The sequence below is a fragment of the Pelophylax lessonae genome (genome assembly GCF_965119305.1).
Source record: "Pelophylax lessonae genome assembly, chromosome: 11".
Classification (NCBI taxonomy): Eukaryota; Metazoa; Chordata; class Amphibia; order Anura; family Ranidae; genus Pelophylax; species Pelophylax lessonae.
In genome coordinates this window covers 188,672,886-188,693,596 of record NC_138778.1, presented here as the reverse complement: position 1 = coordinate 188,693,596, position 20,711 = coordinate 188,672,886, and the positions used below count along the sequence as shown (strand labels likewise).

Below are 20,711 nucleotides of genomic sequence, written 5' to 3'. Positions count from 1 at the left end.
TCCCTTTGTTTCCTGTGTAAAGATCTGAACTTCACTTTTTCCCTGGTGACAGCGGTAACCAGATTGAATACAGAGGGCAGATCTCCCTGACAGGGACGCAGAAAGAAAAAAAAAAAAAAAAGCATAACAAGAGTTCTAACTTCCAAACTCAATTAACGTTTTGCCTAGGTTTCCATTGTAAGCTCTCACCATCCCATGGTATACATGTCACTGAGAGTCTATTTACAAGCATAACACAATTCTGTCCGTTACCTAACCTAACAAAACAAATGAAATTCAAAACATTAACATACAAAGCTATCCACAGCTCAGCCCCCAGCTAGATCACTAACCTAGTCTCGAAACCGCAACCAAATTGTTCTTTTCACTCCTCCCATGACCACCCGCTCTCTAGCTACCTTGTCTCCTCCTCCCATGTCCACCCCCCAGGACTTTCCTCAAACCTCTCCTACCCTCTGGAACTCCCTACCCTAATATGGCCAACTATCGCTGATTTTGGATCACCTAAAAGTGGACCTGAAAACCCTTCTCTTTAGAGAAAGCCTATCCAGCCTACACCTAACAACTGTACTTTTATATTCTCCATCAACTCATCCAGCACAGCGATTACTTTTTGTATCGCTTTACCCTCCCTTTTAGATGGTAAGCTCCAACGAGCAGGACCCTCTGATTCCTCCCGCATTGAATTGTATTGTAACCGTACTGTCTGCCCTCGGGTTGTAAAGCACTGCACAAACTGTTGCCATTATTTAAATCCTGTCTAATAATAATAATAATTATTAATACGTGTAGACTTAAATTAATTGAATGCTTGCCTACTAATACTCTCATCCGGTTATATTAGCAAAATCTCTTTAAAAAAATACATTTTAAAGAAAATGTTCTGTTAGACTCACCTGGCACTGGATGGGTGTTGGTTGGGTGTATTCGGATTTCCGAATCGTGTGCATGAGCTGTTCATCAAATCCAAAGTGAGCAAAGCTGCTGGCTGGACGTGGCGGAGCGGCTCCAGAGACCTGCGTTCACCAAGAGGAAGTTTTTATGATACAGAGTTTTCCGTTTTCAAGAAAAATACACATTCGCCACATCTTTAATCCTCACCCGCAAGTTCAACTTGTTCCTCAGCTCTACAACCTGCTGGGGGGTCAGGGCCGTGATCTCCTCATGTTCATCAAAAAAATTCTTCTCAAAGGGTGAATACTCTATCTGCAAAGAAAAGGCCAATATCCACAGGTCAAATAATCTAAGATATGAACATTGGACAGGAGGGCAGCATGGGCATACCGTTCTTACCTCGGAATGATCCATAGGGGGAAGAGGATCAATGACACGCTTGGTGGTGCTGGCCATGGGGTTTCCATCGCTATCATACTCAAGGTTGTCCTCCTCTTCCTCAGGAATAAGCCCGGCGGTTGGGTTCTCAGCCATGTACCGGAAGTACGCTTCCTGCAAGTTGGTAGAAAAAAAATAAAAATAAAATAGGGGAGCAGATTAAATTTATACTTGCTATTATAAAAGGGTGCCACATATTAGTCTAAACACCTACCATAACCATACTGCGTTCCTTTTAACCCTTTTCGCTGCCAAAGCCATTTTTGCATTTTTGCACACGTTTAAAAAACCATTATAGCCCTGAAGATTACATAAGACACCCAAAACATTATGTATTTTCTGAAAGCAGACACCCTAGAGAATAGAATAGTGGTAGTTCCAATTTTTTTGTCACTTGATTTTACTGCAAAATGTCTAGGAAACGCAAAATCTTAGTAAAAAAAAAAACAAAAAAAAAACAAAAAACAACACACACTAAAGTGAATTGTATGGTAAACAAATGCAATAATCTACCAAAATTATAGGTAAAATATAAAAAGACAAGGTAGCAGCGAGTAAATAGGTACCCAACATGTAAAAATCTTAAATTTGCGTGCACCCATGAAATGGTGACAAACTTCAGTACCCTATATTTTCTATAGGCGATGCTTCGAAAGCCCTCTATAGGTGATCAGCTTAGTGTTACGGAGGAAGTCTTGTGCGTTTATGTTCGTATATGTGGAATTTATGTTTGGGTGTAACTTTTTTTTTGCTTAAAAACGTATTCTTTAACCACTTAAGGTCCGCCCTAGAGTAGTTTCATGTGTGGTTACACACAGCAGGTGCCGATTGGTGAGTACTGTGGACTCAATGTCCGCCAGCACCCGCCAATCATCAGGCAGAGAGACAGAACGGCGATGTAAACAGGGTAGATTGCCGCTCTGACAAGAGGGAAGGTATGGAATTTGTATAAATCTAAATATAAAAATAAATTCCATCTTTCCCTTAATAAAAGCAGCTCACACAGTACAGTAAAACAGAATAGGCACACAGTTAACCCTTTGATCGTCCCCGATGTAAACCCCTTCTCAGCCAGTGTCATTAGTACCATGACCGTGTATATTTTTAGCACTGATCACTATATTAGAAACTGGTCCCAAAAAAGGGTCAGTTATTGTCAAAATGTCCGACGCAATAAGTCGCTGATAGCCGTCATTACTATTAATATTTTTTTTTACCAAAAATATGTAGCAAAATACATATTAGCCTAAATTTATTAAGAAATTTGATTTTTTTAATTTTTCGTTTTTATTTGATGTGTTTTATAGAAGAAAAAGGTTTTTTTCTTTTTCCTCAAAATGGTTTTTGTTTCTAAGACCCTGCATGTCTCTTCTGGGCTCCACTAAATGTATTGCAATGCACATCGCATTGAAATGCATCCCTTCCCAGCTATGCTAGCCGGGAACACAGAGGCTGACCCGGAAGTGATGTCATACACATCACATTTCGGGTCACAGCAAGAAGGGGAGGAGAGCGGACATGTGTCCTCTCTTTTCCCTCCCCTCCACCCATCTGCACCCGCTAGGTCGGTCCTGGGCCCACAGATGGGCAAACAGAGCCCAGAATACATGGTAGGGGAATGCCGGTTACTGGGGTTGTGTGGAGGCAATCAGGTGGCAGCGCAGCCACCCGAATGTGTCCACCTGACAGGCAGGAGTTTACCTGTCAGTTTGAGGCTGGGTTCACATTTATGTGAATTGGATGAGGGTTTCCAATTCACATGACAAGCGAGTTTGACCGGGTCTCAATGGAACCAGTTCACACAGGTCCGAGGCGGCCACGGTCCAGATTGCAGAAGGGTCCTGTGCATCTTTGGGCCTGGTTCAGGTGCAAATTCGGACCTGAATCGCACCTGAACCAGTGATCAGACACACACCGGACCCCAGGCCGCACATATGTGAACCCAGCCTTACACACGATCCCTGTGGCTGCAGCCACTGGATTGTGTATGAAACCTCCCTGCAGTCAGGCAGCAAAAGGGTTAAAGCCCCTCTCCTGGTAAATTTAAAAATGAGCCTTTGCAGTGCTCAGTTTGAGGGAGAGCAGAAACTATTTTACTTTTTTTTGGATCCTCTGCTCCACCAGTAGATGACACTCCTCCCACAGCGTGGTGGCAGTCTGTTCCTTGGCATAATCACGTCAAATGCAGGGTTAAGGACCCTGCTTTTTTCTTGAGGACATCAGGATCCTAGTCCACCCTAGCATGCTAATCTAGCAGCAGGGAGGAGCGAAGGATCAGGTAGGCAATTCTTGGTTTCCCCCTAGACCTAAACAAGCAATTAACCCTTGCAGTGCAACCAAAGGAATCATTTTAAATTGCCTGGAGTTGAGAGTTAAAGAAGAAGTTCACCTTTGGGAACAGGTTACATGTGCCACCCGATTTTAGAGTGGAACATATAACATATTCCCAAAGCTGCAGCTGCCACCCCTTCTCCCTGTGGCAGAAGTATGGGGAGAAGTTCCCGTACTAGCTGCCACTGTTTGAAAAACAGTGCGACCATGCGGGGCTCTGCTCACACGGCCGCTTCATTCAGACACACAGCTCTGTGTGTCTGAATGAATTACAACCCCTGACACGGGTACGGGTACCCGCTGTCTGCTTGTAATCCTCAAAACTACCACGGAGCACTGCGGTAGTTAACGGAGTCTTCCTGTCAGCGAGTTTCGGCTTACCAGTACGGGATGTACAGGTAAGCAGATACACTGACAGTGTGCAGGAGACCTGCATTTCATCAGCGATTTGCTGATCGCAGGTGCAATGCTTTCCAGGCTTCTGCAACAAAAAATGCACATTTTTTTACCTGCAAAAAAAAAAAAAAAATGTGCATTTAGATTTTTTTTAAAAAGTGAATTTATCCTTCGAAGCATACACTTACTGAACAAATTCATAAGAACTACAAATGCACCATAAGAACTTTGGTCTCCAGAGGGTGCTCTATGATTAAAGTTCAGAAAAAAAAAAACTCAAACATAACAATTCTAGTACACTTGGGAGTTCCAAGCGACTGGTTTGTTCAAAGCATTGTCTTTCCCAAAATTAAATTACATAAAGAGGTGGAGCTCTATTTCAGAGACTACATCAAAGCAATATCAGGTTCAACTTTCTTGTTTTAGCATGGCTGTGCTGCAATCTTTTTAAAATGGTATTTTGTATAGAAACGTATTTTCCCTTTAAGCGGCTTACTGAATATCAGATAGTTCATGCAGCAATTTTGCTATCAAAATCATTTAAGCCATGGGTGCCCAACCTTTTGGCTTCTCTGGGCCACATTGAGTGTAGAGATATTTTCTCGGGCCGCATATAAAATATATACTATAGTTAAAGTATATAAGTAATAAAACGCTGCTGCCCCCCCCCAACACTAATTAAGCACAACTAGAGGATGATCCCTTCTGAGGCAGCCTCTGCCTACAGTTATTTTGAAGCCGCTGTAGCCGTGTCCCCGACCCGACTTCCTTCCCAGCAAAAAAAAAATAAATTGTCAGGGGGCAGTGGGCCGCATTGCCTGCGGTTCTGGGCCACATGCGGCCCCCGGGCCGCAGGTTGGACATGCCCGATTTAAGCCAATATGCACAAAACCTTTTATTGCGACTTAGTGGTAAGGTAATGCACAACTGCTGTGCTGCACTACTAAACAGAAAGGGCATCATGTATATATAATGACCAAATATGGCCGCTGCCTTGTGTGTATACAAAGAAAAAAAAATATGAACAGAACTCTAGCATTAAAAAATAGCATCTTTGTTTTTATCAAGCTGATCACATTTATATGTTTATCTAGAGCTCACATCTATATTGCTAACACAGACAAGCTGTGCATCTTTCTGTGTTGCAATCAAAGGCCATATATCTACTTTGGATGAAACAAAAACTACAAACTTACCTGGTCATCTTCTTCCTCAATGTCGTCCCTGATACCCCTGCAAGAAACAAGAGGAGAAACAAACTTCCCTGCACTCAGTCCACATACCCAGTCTTGCAACAGCCCAAGTGTTTAATGCAGTGTCTGTATAGTAGTATATAAGTGTATGGCAGAAGTGCGTGCCCCGAGGAGAGGGGGTAAATTCAAAATAGTCTGAGCTAGAATCATACACGCAGCTGTCTGCGGCTCTGCTGTGTCTGTAGAACTACAAGTCCCAGAGAGGCTTGCATACTTGCAGCTTAAAAAGTGTAACGCTGCCTGCATTAATAGTACATGTGCCAAGCACAGAAAAGAGTTCTGCACATGCATGCTTGGAGGTGGTAGCCTGAGCTGAATATGATGAGCCATGGTTTTGCTGTGACAAGAAAACACACAAATTGCTTTCTGAATAAATTAAAGTATAAAGCATGTGTGCTTCCCCTTCCAGCAACCAGAGTATAATTGCCGATTGGCCTTTTCACCTGAAGTGATGTTTATGGTTTCAGTAGCTGCTTCAGGAGTCAATTTCAGCCATCAGATGTGTTACAGGTCATTTGTAATACGATGAATTGCGCCTCTCTGGTCATACTGGAACCTAGGATGTTTTTTTCATTTTTGGTTCCAGTTTGGTCCAATTATTTGGAGCTTTGGCATTGATATGACACACTTTGGTTTGTTCTTGGATGTCAATCCTCATCTCTGTCTCCCCAGCACTGTTTTTGGTAGAATTGTTTCTATAATCAGATTTGATTGATGGTGGTCAGCCACTGGCTATTTTTCGTCTGGTGTTAAGAAGCATTTACAGGTTTGTGAACACATACTTCCCCGCTTTGACTATGGGCTTTTAGGGCGCAGTGACTAGGTCACATTTTTGGTGATCTGTATTTGAGCTCCCAAAATTTGAAACGTGGATCCTGAATAAGCTCTTAATTCAGGCGAAACACGTTGATCCACATGTATCAGTCTATGCATTGTCTGCACGGGATGGTAAAAATTACATGTTTGATGCACTATTCAATATGCTTCGATGATATATATGTTAATGATTTTTGTACTAATAAAGCGCATGATTTTTTTTAGAATCTAGTGAATCAATGTAGTATTCCATTTTTTGGCACTTAAAAATCCCCCCTTTTTCCACCATCTCTTCTATTTGGAGAGACGCGAGACCTTTTTTCCCCCCAATGTATCCATTTATATGGGGATAGTGCCAGGAATTTTGATCACATACTCCCCCCTACCTAATTACTTAAAGGTAATTTGTTTCTATGGCCGAGTTCTTGGCTCCACCACTTCAAAGATGTCAGTGCTATTCAGATCTCAAAATAGAAAATTACTTCCTGAAGCTCTGAGGGCTTCTACACTTAGGTTGGCCATAGTCAGTTAGAATCTCTGAACCGGCCAAGATTTGAACCGCATGTGGGCAGTCTGAATGTACCAAGTTGATTTATCTTTCAACTTGGGCACAAGCAGCCTACCACCGGATTCACTTGCGATTATCGGTAGCGGCTGTTATATCCACTAGCAATAATCACAGTCTTCTTCTGAGGGGGGGTGGCTTCCCCCACCAGGAGCAGACAATTGCTCGGCAGGAGGGATTCTCCTTTCACCACTGTGTGTTGATGGAGGAATCGTGCAAATTGCTTTCCTGCAACCTGTGGTTTAAGGAAAGAAATTTGCAGCATCTATGGCCTGCCTTAGATAATCCAAACCGTTTATCTGTTTGCCCTTCTACAACATCACTAGGAGCCATGACAGCCATGCTTTGTGTGGACCCAGCCACATCCTTTCATCTTTATTACTGAATGGTTCAAATGAGGAATGTTTTTTTTTTTCCTTCCCAATTGAGTCTTGCTTAGCTCCGCTATACCCTGCTAAGTAGAGATGCCATACAGGAGGCTTTATTTAGTTTTTTTTTACTTCTGTCTTCCAACTATTAAGGTCATGAAAGTCTTCATAAGCAATAAGGAGTTTTCACTTTCACTGCTATGCTTCTCTGAATACAGTGAAGTTGTGTAGGGATTTAGAACCTGACAGTGCTTGGTGGAATTAATTTAAACATAAAGTCCACTAGTTGGCTTTTTCGGTTTACATTGCACTGGATTTGTGTGCTGGTTTAGAAGCCAACAAAGCTTTGTGGATAAACTCCACTGGCTGGCTTGTTCTGTTATTTGCATTGCACTGGGATTGTGTGCAATCTAGAAGCTGATGCATTTACTCTTTAAAATATACCCCACTAGCAAACTGCACTGATTGCCCATTTCTTTTAGTTTACATTTAAACAGCAGCGAGAATTAGACAGGAGTGCCATGATGGAGCTCAAATCCCCCCAAAAAGTAGATTATGAAATCGGGTTCACAGTACCTACCTAAAGCTTGCTTCTTTTATCTCTAAAGAGCTCTTATAATAAAGTAGTATCACTAACTTTTGCTAAAGGGATCTCTGAAGCCTTGAGATGACTGAAATGCCGCACGGCCTAACCAACCCTAAAATATCAGCAAAAGTTTAATGAAATGAAAAACAGCATCAGGGCTACCACGCCAGTCATGCTGCATTTGAGTGACACGTCTACAATAATTGATGATGGCCTGGTCTGTTTGTGTATTCAGGATTGGCAGTTATACCACCGCTCCTCCATACCTGGCATTTTTCTTCTCCTTGTCCCGATCCTCCAGTCTCCTCAAGTCCCGGGCAGCCTGATCCTAAAATTAAAGAAGAGACACTTGTCATTCTGGTAAAGTCACAATACAGGTGCATCTATCTCATAAGATTAGATCATCATCAAAAAGTTAATTTCAGCAATTGAACTCAAAAAGTGAAACTCCTTTTATATAGATGCGTTACACACAGAGTGATATATTTCAAGCATTTCACTTTTATTTTGAGGATTATGACAGCTAGTGACAACCCAAAAATCAGTATCTCAGAAAATTTGATTATTAGGATTTTTAATACAGAAAAGTTGGCTTACTGAATAGCATGTCCATGTACAGTATAGTATGCATTCAATACTTGGTCGGGGCTCCGTTTGCATGAATTACTGCATCAATGCGGTGTGGCATGGAGGCGATCAGCCTGTGGCACTGCTGAGGTGTTACGGAAGCCCAGGTTGCTTTGATAGCGGCCTTCAGTTTACCTGCATTGTTGGGTCTGGTGTCTCATCTTCCTCTTGACAATACCCCACAGATTCTCTATGGGGTTTAGGTCAGGCGAGTTTGCTGGCCAATCAAGCACAGTGATGCCATGATCATTAAACCAGGTATTGGTAATTTTGGCAGTGTGGGCAGGTGCCAAGTCCTGCTGGAAAATGAAATCAGCATCTCCATAAAGCTGGTCAGCAGAGGGCTGCGCTGTGGCTCCCTATGGTTCCCCAAATCATCAAAGACTGTGGAAAATGTTGCATTTCATTTGGAAATCAAGGTCCCAGAGTCTGGAGGAAGAGTGGAGAGGCACAGAATCCAAGTTGCATGAGGTCCAGTGTGAAGTTTCCAGTCAGTGATGATTTGGGGAGCCATGTCATCTGCTGGTGTTGGTCCACTGTGTTTTCTCAAGTCCAAAGTCAGAGCAGCCCTCTGGCAGGAAATTCTAGAGCCCTTCATGCTTTCCTCTGCTGAACAGCTTTATGGAGATGCTGATCTCATGCTTGAAATAGATCACTTTGTGTGTAACGTATCTTTACAATATTCCAGTATAATATAGGAGTTTCACTTTTTGAATTGAATTACTGAAATTATTTTTTTTGATGATATTCTAATTTTAGGAGATGCACCTGTATGTATGTATGCATGCATGCATGCATGATACATTCACATCACAGGCTAGCACAGCTGAGCTTGCGTCTTCAATATACAGAGGGTATGGAAAAGAATAACCCCTTTAAAATAATTACATTTTGTTGCCTTGCAGCCTGAAATGAAGACAGACACAGTTTGTTTTATCCAGCTGCATTTAACTCAGTGCAATGTATAACATACAAGTGAAAGATAGAACACCAGCATGCCAGAAAAAAAAAAAATCAAAAACAGAATCACAGAGTTAGAAAAAGGATCATCCCTCCTAAAAAGGAATTGTAAACACTATTAGGTGTAGCTTATCACCTTCTCATTGGTGCACACAAAGCCATTTGACTTTCAACTGTGATCAGTTGTAGTGATTTTGATTAGTTCAGCAAAAAATTGCTTTCCTGGAGCATTTCAGTCCTTGGTAAAGCATACAACTATGGGTGGCAAGGGACTGTCAAATGATCTCCTGGACAAAGTTGTGGAAAGGCACACGTCAGGCAATGGACACAAAAAAAAAAAAAAATGTCAAAGGCTTTATCAATGCCTAGAAGCACAGTAAAGTCCATTATTAAGAAGTGGAAGGTATTTGGTACAACACAGGCCCTCCCTGGATCAGGACGTCTTTTCAAAATGGATGAAAGAGTCAGGAGGAAAATGGTCAGAAAGGCTACCAAGAAAACAACAGCAACTCAGAAGCAGTTGCAGGAATTTATGGCTAAGAGTGATTATTGTGTGCATGTGACAACATTATCACAAATTCTCCACATATGTGGCTTGTAAGGGAGAGTTGTAAGAAAAAATCCACTCCTCAAGAAAGGAAACATGCAGTCACGACTGAGCTTTGCCAAAACGCACCTTGAATATTCTGAGGCCACGTGGAAAAAGGTGTTCTGGTCAGATGAGTCTAAGGCCCCTTTCACACAGGCGGACCGTTCAGATCCGCCTGTCCGTTTTTTTGGCGGATCTGAACGGTCCCCCCATGCATTCCTATGGGGCATCGGATGTCAGCGGAGACATGTCCGCTGACATCCGATCCGTCAAATCTGGACGGATGGAAACCCTATTTTCCATCCGTCCAGCGGATCGGATGAGAACGGACCAACGGTCCGTTCCCATCCGATTTCCCCCATAGAGATGCATGGGGAACTGACAGCTGTGTCTCCGAACACAGCACAGAGACACAGCTGTCCTGCTGCTCAGCGGGGGATCGGCGGCTCGATCCCCCACTGAGAAAAACGGACTCTGTCCAACGGACGGATTGTGTGAAAGGAGCCTAAAATGGAATTATTTGGCCTCAACACCAAACGATGTCTGGCGGAAATCCGATACAGCTCACCATCTAAATAACACCATTCATTTCCCACAGTAAAGCATGGAGGTGATAATAGCCTGTTATAGGAGTATTTCTCTGCAGCAGGGACTGGAGCACTTGTCAGGATGTACCTGAACTTGAGCAATTCTGCAAAGAAGAGTTGGCAAATATTGCAAAGTCTAGATGTGCAAAGTTAGTAGAGACATATCCCAGCAGACTAAAGGCTGTAATTAAAGCAAAAGGAGATTCGACAAAATACTGACATAGGGGGTGATCCTTTATCTTCATTTTTTTTTTTTCTGATGTTGTTATATCTTTCACTTGAATGCTTTAAGTTGCACTGAGTAAATACAGCTGGATAAAACAAAAACTGTGTGTCTTCAATTCATGCTGCAAGGCATCAAAATGTGATTTTAAAGGGGGCAATTCTTTTCTATATCCACTGTACATGCAGTAAAGCGTTCTGACCTATTCCACTGTAGGTTTACTGTTTGGTGCCTGTTACACATGACTGGTCCTCAGCTGAACATCTCATTATACTGTTACATGCCTGAGGACACACTGAAGACCGCATGTTGCTGGCCTCCTTACATTTTTTTTTTCCCAACAAAAAAAAGTGACAGAAACATAGCAAGTGCCCCAAGTCATCTCCTCTTTGCTATAGTACAAACCCTTCAGATTGTTGCTAAACACAGCCACCTTTTATCTGACCTCAGTACAGCCCAACAGACAGTGAAACCAGAGGTTGATTTACGAAAAACTGGAGTGCGCAAAATCTGGTGCAGCTGTGCATAGAAACCAATCAGCTTCTAACTTTAGCTTGTTCAATTAAGCTTAGACCTAAAAACCTGGAAGCCGATTGGTTTCTTTGCATACCTGCAACAGATTTTGCACTCTCTAGTTTAAAGCCTCGTACACACGCGTCGAAAATCGGCAGGGAATTTTCGTCCGACGACCGATCTGCCGATTTTTGGCTTGTTAGTATGATGCTTCCGACAACCGAGTCCGACTTTTCGGCCGAAAAAAATCTGGTGTGCAGGCTATAAAATTTTTGTCCTCCGTCAAAACACGTCCGATTTTCGTGCAGTCAGTACAGATTTCGGCAGGGAAAAATCTGATGAGCAAGACTGGGCATGCTCAGAGAAGAAAGAACACAAAGAAAGCAAACCAGCACATGACATCACTTCTGAAGTAGAATTTTGCCGTGCGGGAAAATTCGTGTGCAGTCTAGGCACATTCCAACAAACAAAACACAACTCTGGACAAAAGATGGACGACCGGTCGGCCGATAATCGTTGCGTGTGCACTAGGATTTAGTTAATAAGCCCCACCATGTCACTAGAACAGGAATTGAAGGGGAGGGGGGGGGAAGAAGTTTAGGCTGGAGTTGCGTTCCAGTGTTATTAGAAATTATCTAGTTCAGTCTGAAGCCAGACTTGATTTATTAAAGCCGTAACGTTCTCTTCAGGTAGTACAAGTATAGATACATTTCCCTCCAGGGTTTTGTAACCTGTTTACTGCTTTTATTAAAAGCTGTACAGAGTTTGTCGTCAAACTACCGGCCTTCCCAGCACCCCCAGTGCAGGTGTTCCAAAAAAATAAAAAAGCCAAATACAGGTCTTTTTGCATTGCATTGGCGCAAAGACATGTGGCTTTCATTTACAAACACCCCTTTGTTATTATGCAGTATGGTGAATGACAGCTAATGGATGGAACTCAGTGTCTGTTAGAGAGATGTAAACACGGCCCATTACAGCTATACGAACAGCCCATAGAAAGAGAGCTCACCTCAACTTCTGCCATAAAGGCCTCGAGCGGGTCCTCCTCGCTGTCAGATTCTTCCTTCTTCGCCAACATCTGCTGTCGGGTTGGGGAGTTCTCTGCTGGAATGTATGGCAGGTCCATATTGGAGGAATCTTCCTCTTCATCATCAAAGTATCTGCATGATGCGATATGACAGATCACACACAGATCAACTGTAGATTATGTTTGATTAACTCAGTCACACGTCTGTCATAGGACCAGAGCAGGGACGGTCTATGGCTTCAACAGTTTCCATGTCAATGACCCAGAACAAGCATGCACCCAGTGAGGTTGGACCCTTAAACTGCAGACTTGATGTGTGTCAGACTCAGAAAGCGCAGAAGTCATAGGCTTCACCTTTGGCCGAGCATAGCTACTATGTATAATCAAATATACACTATATTGTAGAAAGTATTGGGACACCTGCCTTTACACGCACATGAACTTTAATGGCATCCCAGTCTTAGTCCGTAGGGTTCAATATTGAGTTGGTCCACCCTTTGCAGCTATAACAGCTTCAACTCTTCTGGGAAGGCTGTCCACAAAGTTTGGGAGTGTGTCTATGGGACTGTTTGATCATTCTTCCAGAAGCACATTTGTGAGGTCAAGCACAGAACAGATGAGGTCTGGCTCACAGTCTGCCCTCCAATTCATCCCAAAGGTTTTCAATTGGGTTGAGGTCAATTCAATCAATTGGGTTGTGCAGTGTGCAGGCCAGTCAAGTTCCTCCACCCCTAACTCGCTCATCCATATCTTTATGGACCTTGCTTGGACCTGCACTGGTGTGCAGTCATGTTAGAACAGGAAGGGGCCGTCCCCAAAATGTTCCCACAAAGTTGGGAGCATGAAATTGTCCAAAATGTCTTGGTATGCTGACGCCTACAGAGTTCCCTTCACTGGAACTAAGGGGCCAAGCCCAACCCCTGGAAAAAAAAAAAAAAAAAAATGGGGTTTTTGACTTACCGTAAAATCCATTTCTCTGATGTTTGACAGACACAGCTCCTGTCATTCTTGACCATTTGGGTTATACTGCCCTCTACAGGAGTAGGACACTAGGCAGGAAAAAAAAAAAAAAAAAACTTCTGGCTACACCACTTCCTGCTATAGTCACTCAGTTTTGTTACAAGCGGTGTCAGGAGAATAATAACTCCACAAAGGGGTGGGTGCTGCGTCCATCAATGAACATCAGAGAAATAGATTTTTACGGTAAGTCAAAAATCCCATTCTCCATTTCGTTCATTGACGGACATAGCTCCTGTCATTCTTGACCATTGAGACATCCCAAACCAGTGTCATACATAAAGGGTGGGAACAGCAAAAAAAATCCCAAGGCTAAAAACAGTAACCAGCTAGGTGATAGGGGCTCAACCAAAACAACTGGAGCTCACCTGAAAAAAAAAAAACAAAAAAAACACAATACACCCTCAAAGGGGATCAGGTCCTCAAACAGCAGCCTGCAAAACCTTGCGGCCAAAGGAAGCATCCACAGATGCTAACACATCCACCTTATAAAACTTTGTACAAAATGTGCACAGACAACCAGGTGGCCGCCTTGCAAGCCTGCGTCACTGATGCCTGAAGACAAAGCCCAGTAGGCACTGAGCGCCCTAGCAGAGTGCACCTTTACAGGGAAAGGAGGAACCTGACCCCTGATGGAATAGGCCTGAATCACGGTCTTTCTGATCCATCTGGAAATGGTCGCAGAGGAAGCGGACAACCCTTTGCGAGGTCCATCCGTGAGCATAAAACAGAGTGACTTCCAGAAAGACTCCGTAGCTGTCAGGTAAACCCAAATTGCCTGAACCACATCCAAGGCATACAAGGCAATTTCCTTTGGATGTTTTGGCCTGGGACAGAGAAGGCAGCACAATGTCTTCAATCAAATGAAAATCAGAGACCACCTTAGAAAGGAATGACGAACAGGGGTGAAGCACAACCTTATCCTTGTGAATCACGAAATAAGGTGAGTGACAGGATAACCCTCCAGTTCTGACACCCTGTACGCAGAAGTGATAGCCACTAACAAGGCCACCTTCTGGGACAGCACAAGCAGAGGAATCCCCCAAAGATGGTCAAAGGGAGGCTATTGTAGAGCTGAAAGCACCAAAGATCCCGAGGCGGCAACGGAGCCCGCACTGGAGGAACAAAATGTCAGACACCCTGAAGAAAGGTACGCACTAGGGAGTGTGTGGTCAAAGGTCGTTGGAAAAAGACTGCCAAGACCGAGACCTGGCCCTTGATGGTACTCGAGGCCAAATTCTGTTCAACCCCCGTTGAAGGAAGGTTAAGATACGAGCCACCGAAAAGGAGCGAGGATGAACCCCAAGAGACTCGCACCACGCAATGTACGTCTTCCACGTACAATGGTAGATCTTCCTAGAGGTAGATTTCCTAGTCTTTAACAACAGAGGAATCACCGACTCAGACAAACCTCTATCCTTTAGCACCAGGCGTTCAACAGCCAAGCCGTCAAAGCCAGCGACTGTAAAGCAGGATGGAAAATCAGTTCTTGAGACAGCAGATCCTGACTGAGAGGAAGCTTCCAAGGAACGTCGGTGACCAGCCACACTAGATCAGCGTACCAGGCTGACGAGGCCAATCTGGTGCCACTAAGGTGACCGGGATCCCTTCTGCCTCAATCCTGCGTAGGAGTCTGGGCAGAAGCTTGGGAGGAGGGAAAGCGTAGATCAGACGATACTGACCCCACGGGGCCACCAGCACGTCTGGTGTCCACCAGAGGATTCCTTGACTGAGCCACAAACCTCTGCACCTTTCTGTTGAGCCAAGATGCCAAAAGATCCACCTCGGAGGTGCCCCACCGGAGACACAGTTGATTAAACACCTCCCGATAAAGGGATCACTCCCCTTGGTCCAACGACTGAGGTAATCTGCCTGCCAATTTTGCACCGGGTGAATGGGAGATGGCTGGAAGGAACTGTTCTGCCCACTTTACAATGCCAGCTACCTCCAGAGCACTTCCTGTGCCCCCTTGGTGACATAAGCCACGGCCGTGGCATTGTCCAGTTGAATGCACACTGGGCATCACTGAAGACGATTTGTCCAATGATCCAGACACAGTCTGATCGCCTGGAGTTCCAAGACATTGATCGGTAGTCTGGACTCTTCCAGTGTCCAGATCCCCTAAGCAGAATGCTTGCCGAGGACGCCTCCCTAGCCGGACAGGCTGGCATCCATGGTGACCACTGCCCAATACAAGGGGAAAAAAAGGATTTTCCCAGCCAAAGCTCCAGAGAGCGAATCAGGGACTATTTTCCCCGACTCAGCCGGAACCGATTGTCCAGAAACTGCGTTATTTTTCCTATTTGGTCAGAACCTCCCTTTGCAGGGACCTCGTATGGAACTGTGCAAACGGAACCGCCTCAAAAAAGGTAGATACCATCAGGCCCAGCACCCGCATGCAAGTCCGGAGGGATGACCATTTGTTGGACAGCAGAAGGCGAATTGCAGCCTGCAATTTCTGGTGTTTGTCCAGAGGAAGGAGCACTCTGGCTACAGCCAAGTCCAGAGTCAGGCCCAGATAGCCCAGCTTCATAGACAGAACCAGGGCAGAGTTTTGAAAATTCTGAATCCAGCCGCACTCCCGCAGAGTTCATATTGTGATCTCCAGGTTCTCCTGAGAGCAGAGGGAGACTCCGCTCGCAGAAGGAGATTATCCAAGTAGCCCAATACCGCGATCCCCCACTGGCGTATCAAGGCTAGCACCAGAGCCAACACTTTTGTGAAGACCTGAGGAGCGGAGGTGAGACCAAAGGGTAAAGCCAAAAAGTGATAATGCTCCTCTCCCACAGCAAAGCGGAGAAAACGTTAGCGACTGGCACATATTGGAATGTGAAGATGGGCATCCCTGGTATCTGTAGATGCGAGGAAAACCCCGACGCAGGGATGCCACCACCTTTCTAACAGACTCCATTCTGAACTTCTGTACCCACACAAAGCAGTTCAGCGCCTTGAGGTCCACGATTGGGCACACTTTGCCTTCCCTCCTGGGGACTGTAAACAGGCTTGAGTGCGCAGGTTGGAAGGAAAAAACCTTCCCGGGTGACAAGAGGGAAACTCGATCTTGTAGCCGGACCGAATGACTTTATGGACCGACTTGTCTTGCACCAGGGAAGTCCACGGGTCCAGAAACCAGCGAAGATGTTCCCCCCACCCCTGATACAGGTGAGGGAGCACCTTCACGCAGAAGGAGCCTTGTCCGCGGGTCTGGAGAAGCCCGCTCTCAGCTTGCCAGACCAGGTTTGTTTGGATCTGCCAGAGGAGGCCCTGAAAGGCTTTGTGCCCTTGTCAGTCGACCCTGAGGGACAAAAAAAACTTCTTATGAGCCGAGAAGGGAGGTCAACGTCTACAACGAGGTTCCTTGCCCTTAGTAGCCTGCCGAAGAAAGGTACTCTTCCCCCCTGTGAGACCTTTAATGATGTCTCCAGAGTAGCTCCAAACAGACAATCTCCTTGAAAGGGAAGATCAGTCAAGGTCTTTTAAGAAGTTTGGTCCGCAGACCAGCATTTAAGCCAAAAGACACGCCGAAGGACCACCGCCAAAACAGAGGCAAGCCATCAGGGGAGCCGCGTCCAAAAAAGCATCACAGATAAACTGCAGCCCCTGAATTAGCTGGTCCGCCAGCTCAGTAAAGGCAGGAGGGAGCCATTTTCCCTCCAGGTCATGGAATAGGAACATAGCCCACTCGGTCAAGTTTGCTACACTAGGGCAATAGTGAATACCAGCCTCATTGCCGAACCAGCTAAGGTATAGATAATGCGGGCCACAGTCTCTGCCTTCCGGTCACCTGGATCCTTAAGAGCCCGGGAACTCTTCCAATTATGGACGGACACCGCATCCACCCTTCTGTGGAGTTCTAATTCTCCTGACACTGCTTGTAACAAAACTTAGTGACTATAGCAGGAAGAGGGAATATACCCCGTGGGACTGCCCATGGGTGTAGCCAGTTTTCTGCCTAGTGTCCTACTCCTGTAGGGGGCAGCATAACCCAATGGTCAAGAATGACAGGAGCTGTGTCTGTCAATGAACGAAAGAGAAACAACCCCACACCCTAATCCCCAGTCCACCAAATGATTTGGACCAGTGCACAAAGCTAGGTCCATAAAGACATTGATAAGCGAGTTTGGGGTGGAGAAACTTGACTGGCCTGCACAGAGTCCTGACCTCAACCTGATAGAACACCTTTGGGATGAATTAGAGCGCAGACAGCGATCCAGGCCTTCTCTGCAACATCAGTGCCTGAGCCCACAAATGCGCTTCTGGAAGAATGATCAAACATTCCCATAGACACACTCCTAAACCTTGTGGACAGCCTTCCCAGAAGAGTTGAAGCTGTTATAGCTGCAAAGGGTGGACCAACTCAATATTGAACCCTATGGACTAAGACTGGGATGCCATTAACGTTCATGTGTGTTAAGGCAGGCGTCTCAATACTTTTGATAATATAGTGTATCTGACTTGGTTCTCTTTAAAGCATCCAAGGATAAAAAAAAAAAAAAAAAAACTGTCCTTCATATAAAGAGCTACCAGGACTCTTTTGACCTGCATCAGAAAAAAAAAAAAAAAAAAAAAAAAAAAGTGTCATTAGCTGCTATTGGAAGTAAGAAACACTGATAGATAAAGCAGCACTCCGGGCTGAGAAAACAAAAAAATACCCTTGGCAGTGGAGCTGTGCCCGCACTGTAAGGGTTCATTGCTTGTTTATATATTACAGTGGTAATAATCAGCGCAAACCATAAATCTGAAATAATTAAATAAACAGTGTACACAAGGCTGCAAACAATCAGTGCTGAACACAAAACACCAGTGATGAATGAATAATATTGTTGCGCCAAGTGATTAAATCAATGTGTCAAAATGAAATATTAAATTCAATAATAAATCAATCTTATCAAATCCAATCGGTAAATGGTGATATTAAGAATTCCGGTGTGGAAAGAAAGACAAATCTAGTGCTCGCTTTTTGAATAGGCTATTTATTCTCTCAAAATCAATGAAATTGCACTTACATTTCAAAGCACTTCAAGCATCACAAACTTTCCTGTAGCCTCCAGGAATCGACGTGCTCACGAGCAGGCTCCTCCCCCGTACGCGTTGCGTCAGAGACTTCATCAGCGGGGTGTCGCTGACGAAGTCTCTGATGCAACGCGTATGGGGGAGGAGCCTGCTCGTGAGCACGTCGATTCCTGGAGGCTACAGGAAAGTTTGTGATGCTTGAAGTGCTTTGAAATGTAAGTGCAATTTCATTGATTTTGAGAGAATAAATAGCCTATTCAAAAAGCGAGCACTAGATTTGTCTTTCTTTCCACACCGGAATTCTTAATATCACCATTTACCGATTGGATTTGATAAGATTGATTATTGAATTTAATATTTCATTTTGACACATTGATTGATTTAATCACTTGGCGCAACAATATTATTCATTGATTGATTTAATCACTTGGCGCAACAATATTATTCATTGATTCATTGCTTGTTTATGCCTGAGAGAAAAATACAAAGATCTAACTTCCTGTCGCTAGACTGGTCCAGATCATCAATAAGCTCTGTCTGCCAGGTGAGCGGAGGATCAAGCAAGAGAAACGACTTCTCCTCTCCCGTAGAAAAAAAAAAGGGCTATTATATAAAGCATTTTTTTGGCTGAAGTTGGCCTTTAACCACCAGAAGATTTTACACCCCTCATGACCAGGCCATTTTTTGATATTCAGCACTGCGCTACTTTAACAGGCCATTGCGTGGTCTAGCAATGCTGTACCTAAATTAAATTTATACCATTTTTTCACACAACTAGAGCTTTAATTTGGTGATATTTGATCACCTCTAGGTTTGTTTTTTTTTTTTGCAAAATAAAAAAAAAAAAAAAAAATAAAAAAAAAACCACAATATTTTTTACTTCTATAAGCCCCGGTTCACACTTATGCGATGCGGGAAGGCTGCGAATTCGCAGCCTGTTCCCGCATCGCAAACGCACCCCCGGCAGTTCACACTGCCATATGCGATACACTGGGGGTGTCAATGTAATCTTAACGACACCCTCAGTTTGATCGCATATCGCAGTGCGATCTTGCAGTTCGCACAGGATCGGATCGCACAAGTGTGAACCGATGTGCGATCCGATCCTAATGCGGCTGCAAAAAAGGGTCCTGTGCGTCTTTGCTGCGGGTGCGGTGCGAATTTAGCCATACAAAGTGTATGGCTAAACTCGCACCGCACAGCCGATCGCATGTAATGAAGGAGCAGTGTGCTCCGACATTACATGCGAACGCCGCAGCCGCATGAATGTGAACCGGCTCTAAAACCTATCCTATAAAATAATTAATTCTTTAACATGTCTTTGATTAAAAAAAAAAAAAGTCTCAATAGGTGTATATTGATTTGGTTTGTGTGAAAGCTATAGTTATAGTCTACAAACTATGGGATATACACTGGAATTTTTATACTACCAATGGTTGCGATCAGCAACTTATAATGGGACTGTGATAGTGCAGCGAACAATCTGACACTGAAAATACTATACACCAGTGTTTCTCAACTCCGGTCCTCAAGGCACACTAACAGGCCAGATTTTAGGTATTGGAGAGATGCAGACTAGAATACTGCAATTACTGAGCAGCAAATGATATCACCTGTGATGTATTTCAGTTTTCTTGCAAACCTGGCCTGTTAGTGTGCCCTGAGGACTGGAGTTGAGAAACACTGCTATACACTGTCACTGTACTAATGACACTCAGGGGTTAACATCTAGGGCGATAGACATTTTATTGTTGTAAGATTTCCTCTCATGGTGACTAAAGTCCCCAGGACAGAGTAATTCAACATTTTATAACTGTCCCAAGTTATAACTGTCCATGTAATTTGAGCAAAAGGGATTTACACTAATTATTGAGAGATTTTTTTTACTCTCGTCTCTTTGGGGACAGGAAGTGCTGTGAAATCTGAATGCTAGGGAGATACTGGCAGCAAACTAAATTGGGGGGGGGGTTTGACTTGAGCTGCATTTTAGTTATCACCCGTTCTGTCCCTTACGCATTCTCCTCGTCAAAGTTGGCCCTCTTGGAACCAATCTTGTAGAAGGAGGGCAGCTGGGAACTGTTGCCGGCTCCGAAGCCAGGTGGACCGTGGAAAGCGCTGTGAGGTGACTGCGGCAGTTTCGGCTCCTCTTTCTTCCCCGCAGCGATAGCGAAGCCTCCAAATCCAAAGCCACGCTTCCCGCTGGGACCCCCTTTGTTCCAGTTCATAGCCATCCTGCATAAAGAGAACAATGTCCAATTATTTATTTGTGCCAAAATGTACTTCCGTCTGTCCTGAACTGCACCTTCCCAAGTATCTTGGAGATAAATTACCCAGAATGCCTAACCACAAGCCCCATCATGCACCCTTATTAGGGATGCACCAATCCCGATTTGTATCAGCGAGTATCGATACTTTTCGTCGCCGATACCAATACTTTGCTCCCATAGAAAATTAATGGGCGCAAATTGCACTGCAAAGAATCACATGCAATTTGAACAGAAATGCGGT

The 20,711-nt window shown here is 44.3% G+C and overlaps 1 protein-coding gene across 1 annotated transcript in view; it reads right to left on the bottom strand.

Moving 5' to 3' along the window:
• Positions 1 to 20,711, bottom strand: part of DDX42 (DEAD-box helicase 42) — a gene marked incomplete at its 3' end in the record, with an annotated part of 40,753 nt that overhangs the window by 15,766 nt on the left and 4,276 nt on the right. The window contains exons 2-8 of the mRNA XM_082272267.1: positions 20,217 to 20,435; positions 12,156 to 12,306; positions 7,914 to 7,975; positions 5,256 to 5,292; positions 1,294 to 1,446; positions 1,102 to 1,206; positions 897 to 1,016 (exon numbers count right to left, since the gene is read on the bottom strand). Coding sequence (XP_082128393.1) covers positions 897 to 1,016; positions 1,102 to 1,206; positions 1,294 to 1,446; positions 5,256 to 5,292; positions 7,914 to 7,975; positions 12,156 to 12,306; positions 20,217 to 20,434 — 846 coding nt within the window. The 5' untranslated portion in view covers position 20,435. The remainder of the gene's footprint in view (positions 1 to 896; positions 1,017 to 1,101; positions 1,207 to 1,293; positions 1,447 to 5,255; positions 5,293 to 7,913; positions 7,976 to 12,155; positions 12,307 to 20,216; positions 20,436 to 20,711) is intronic.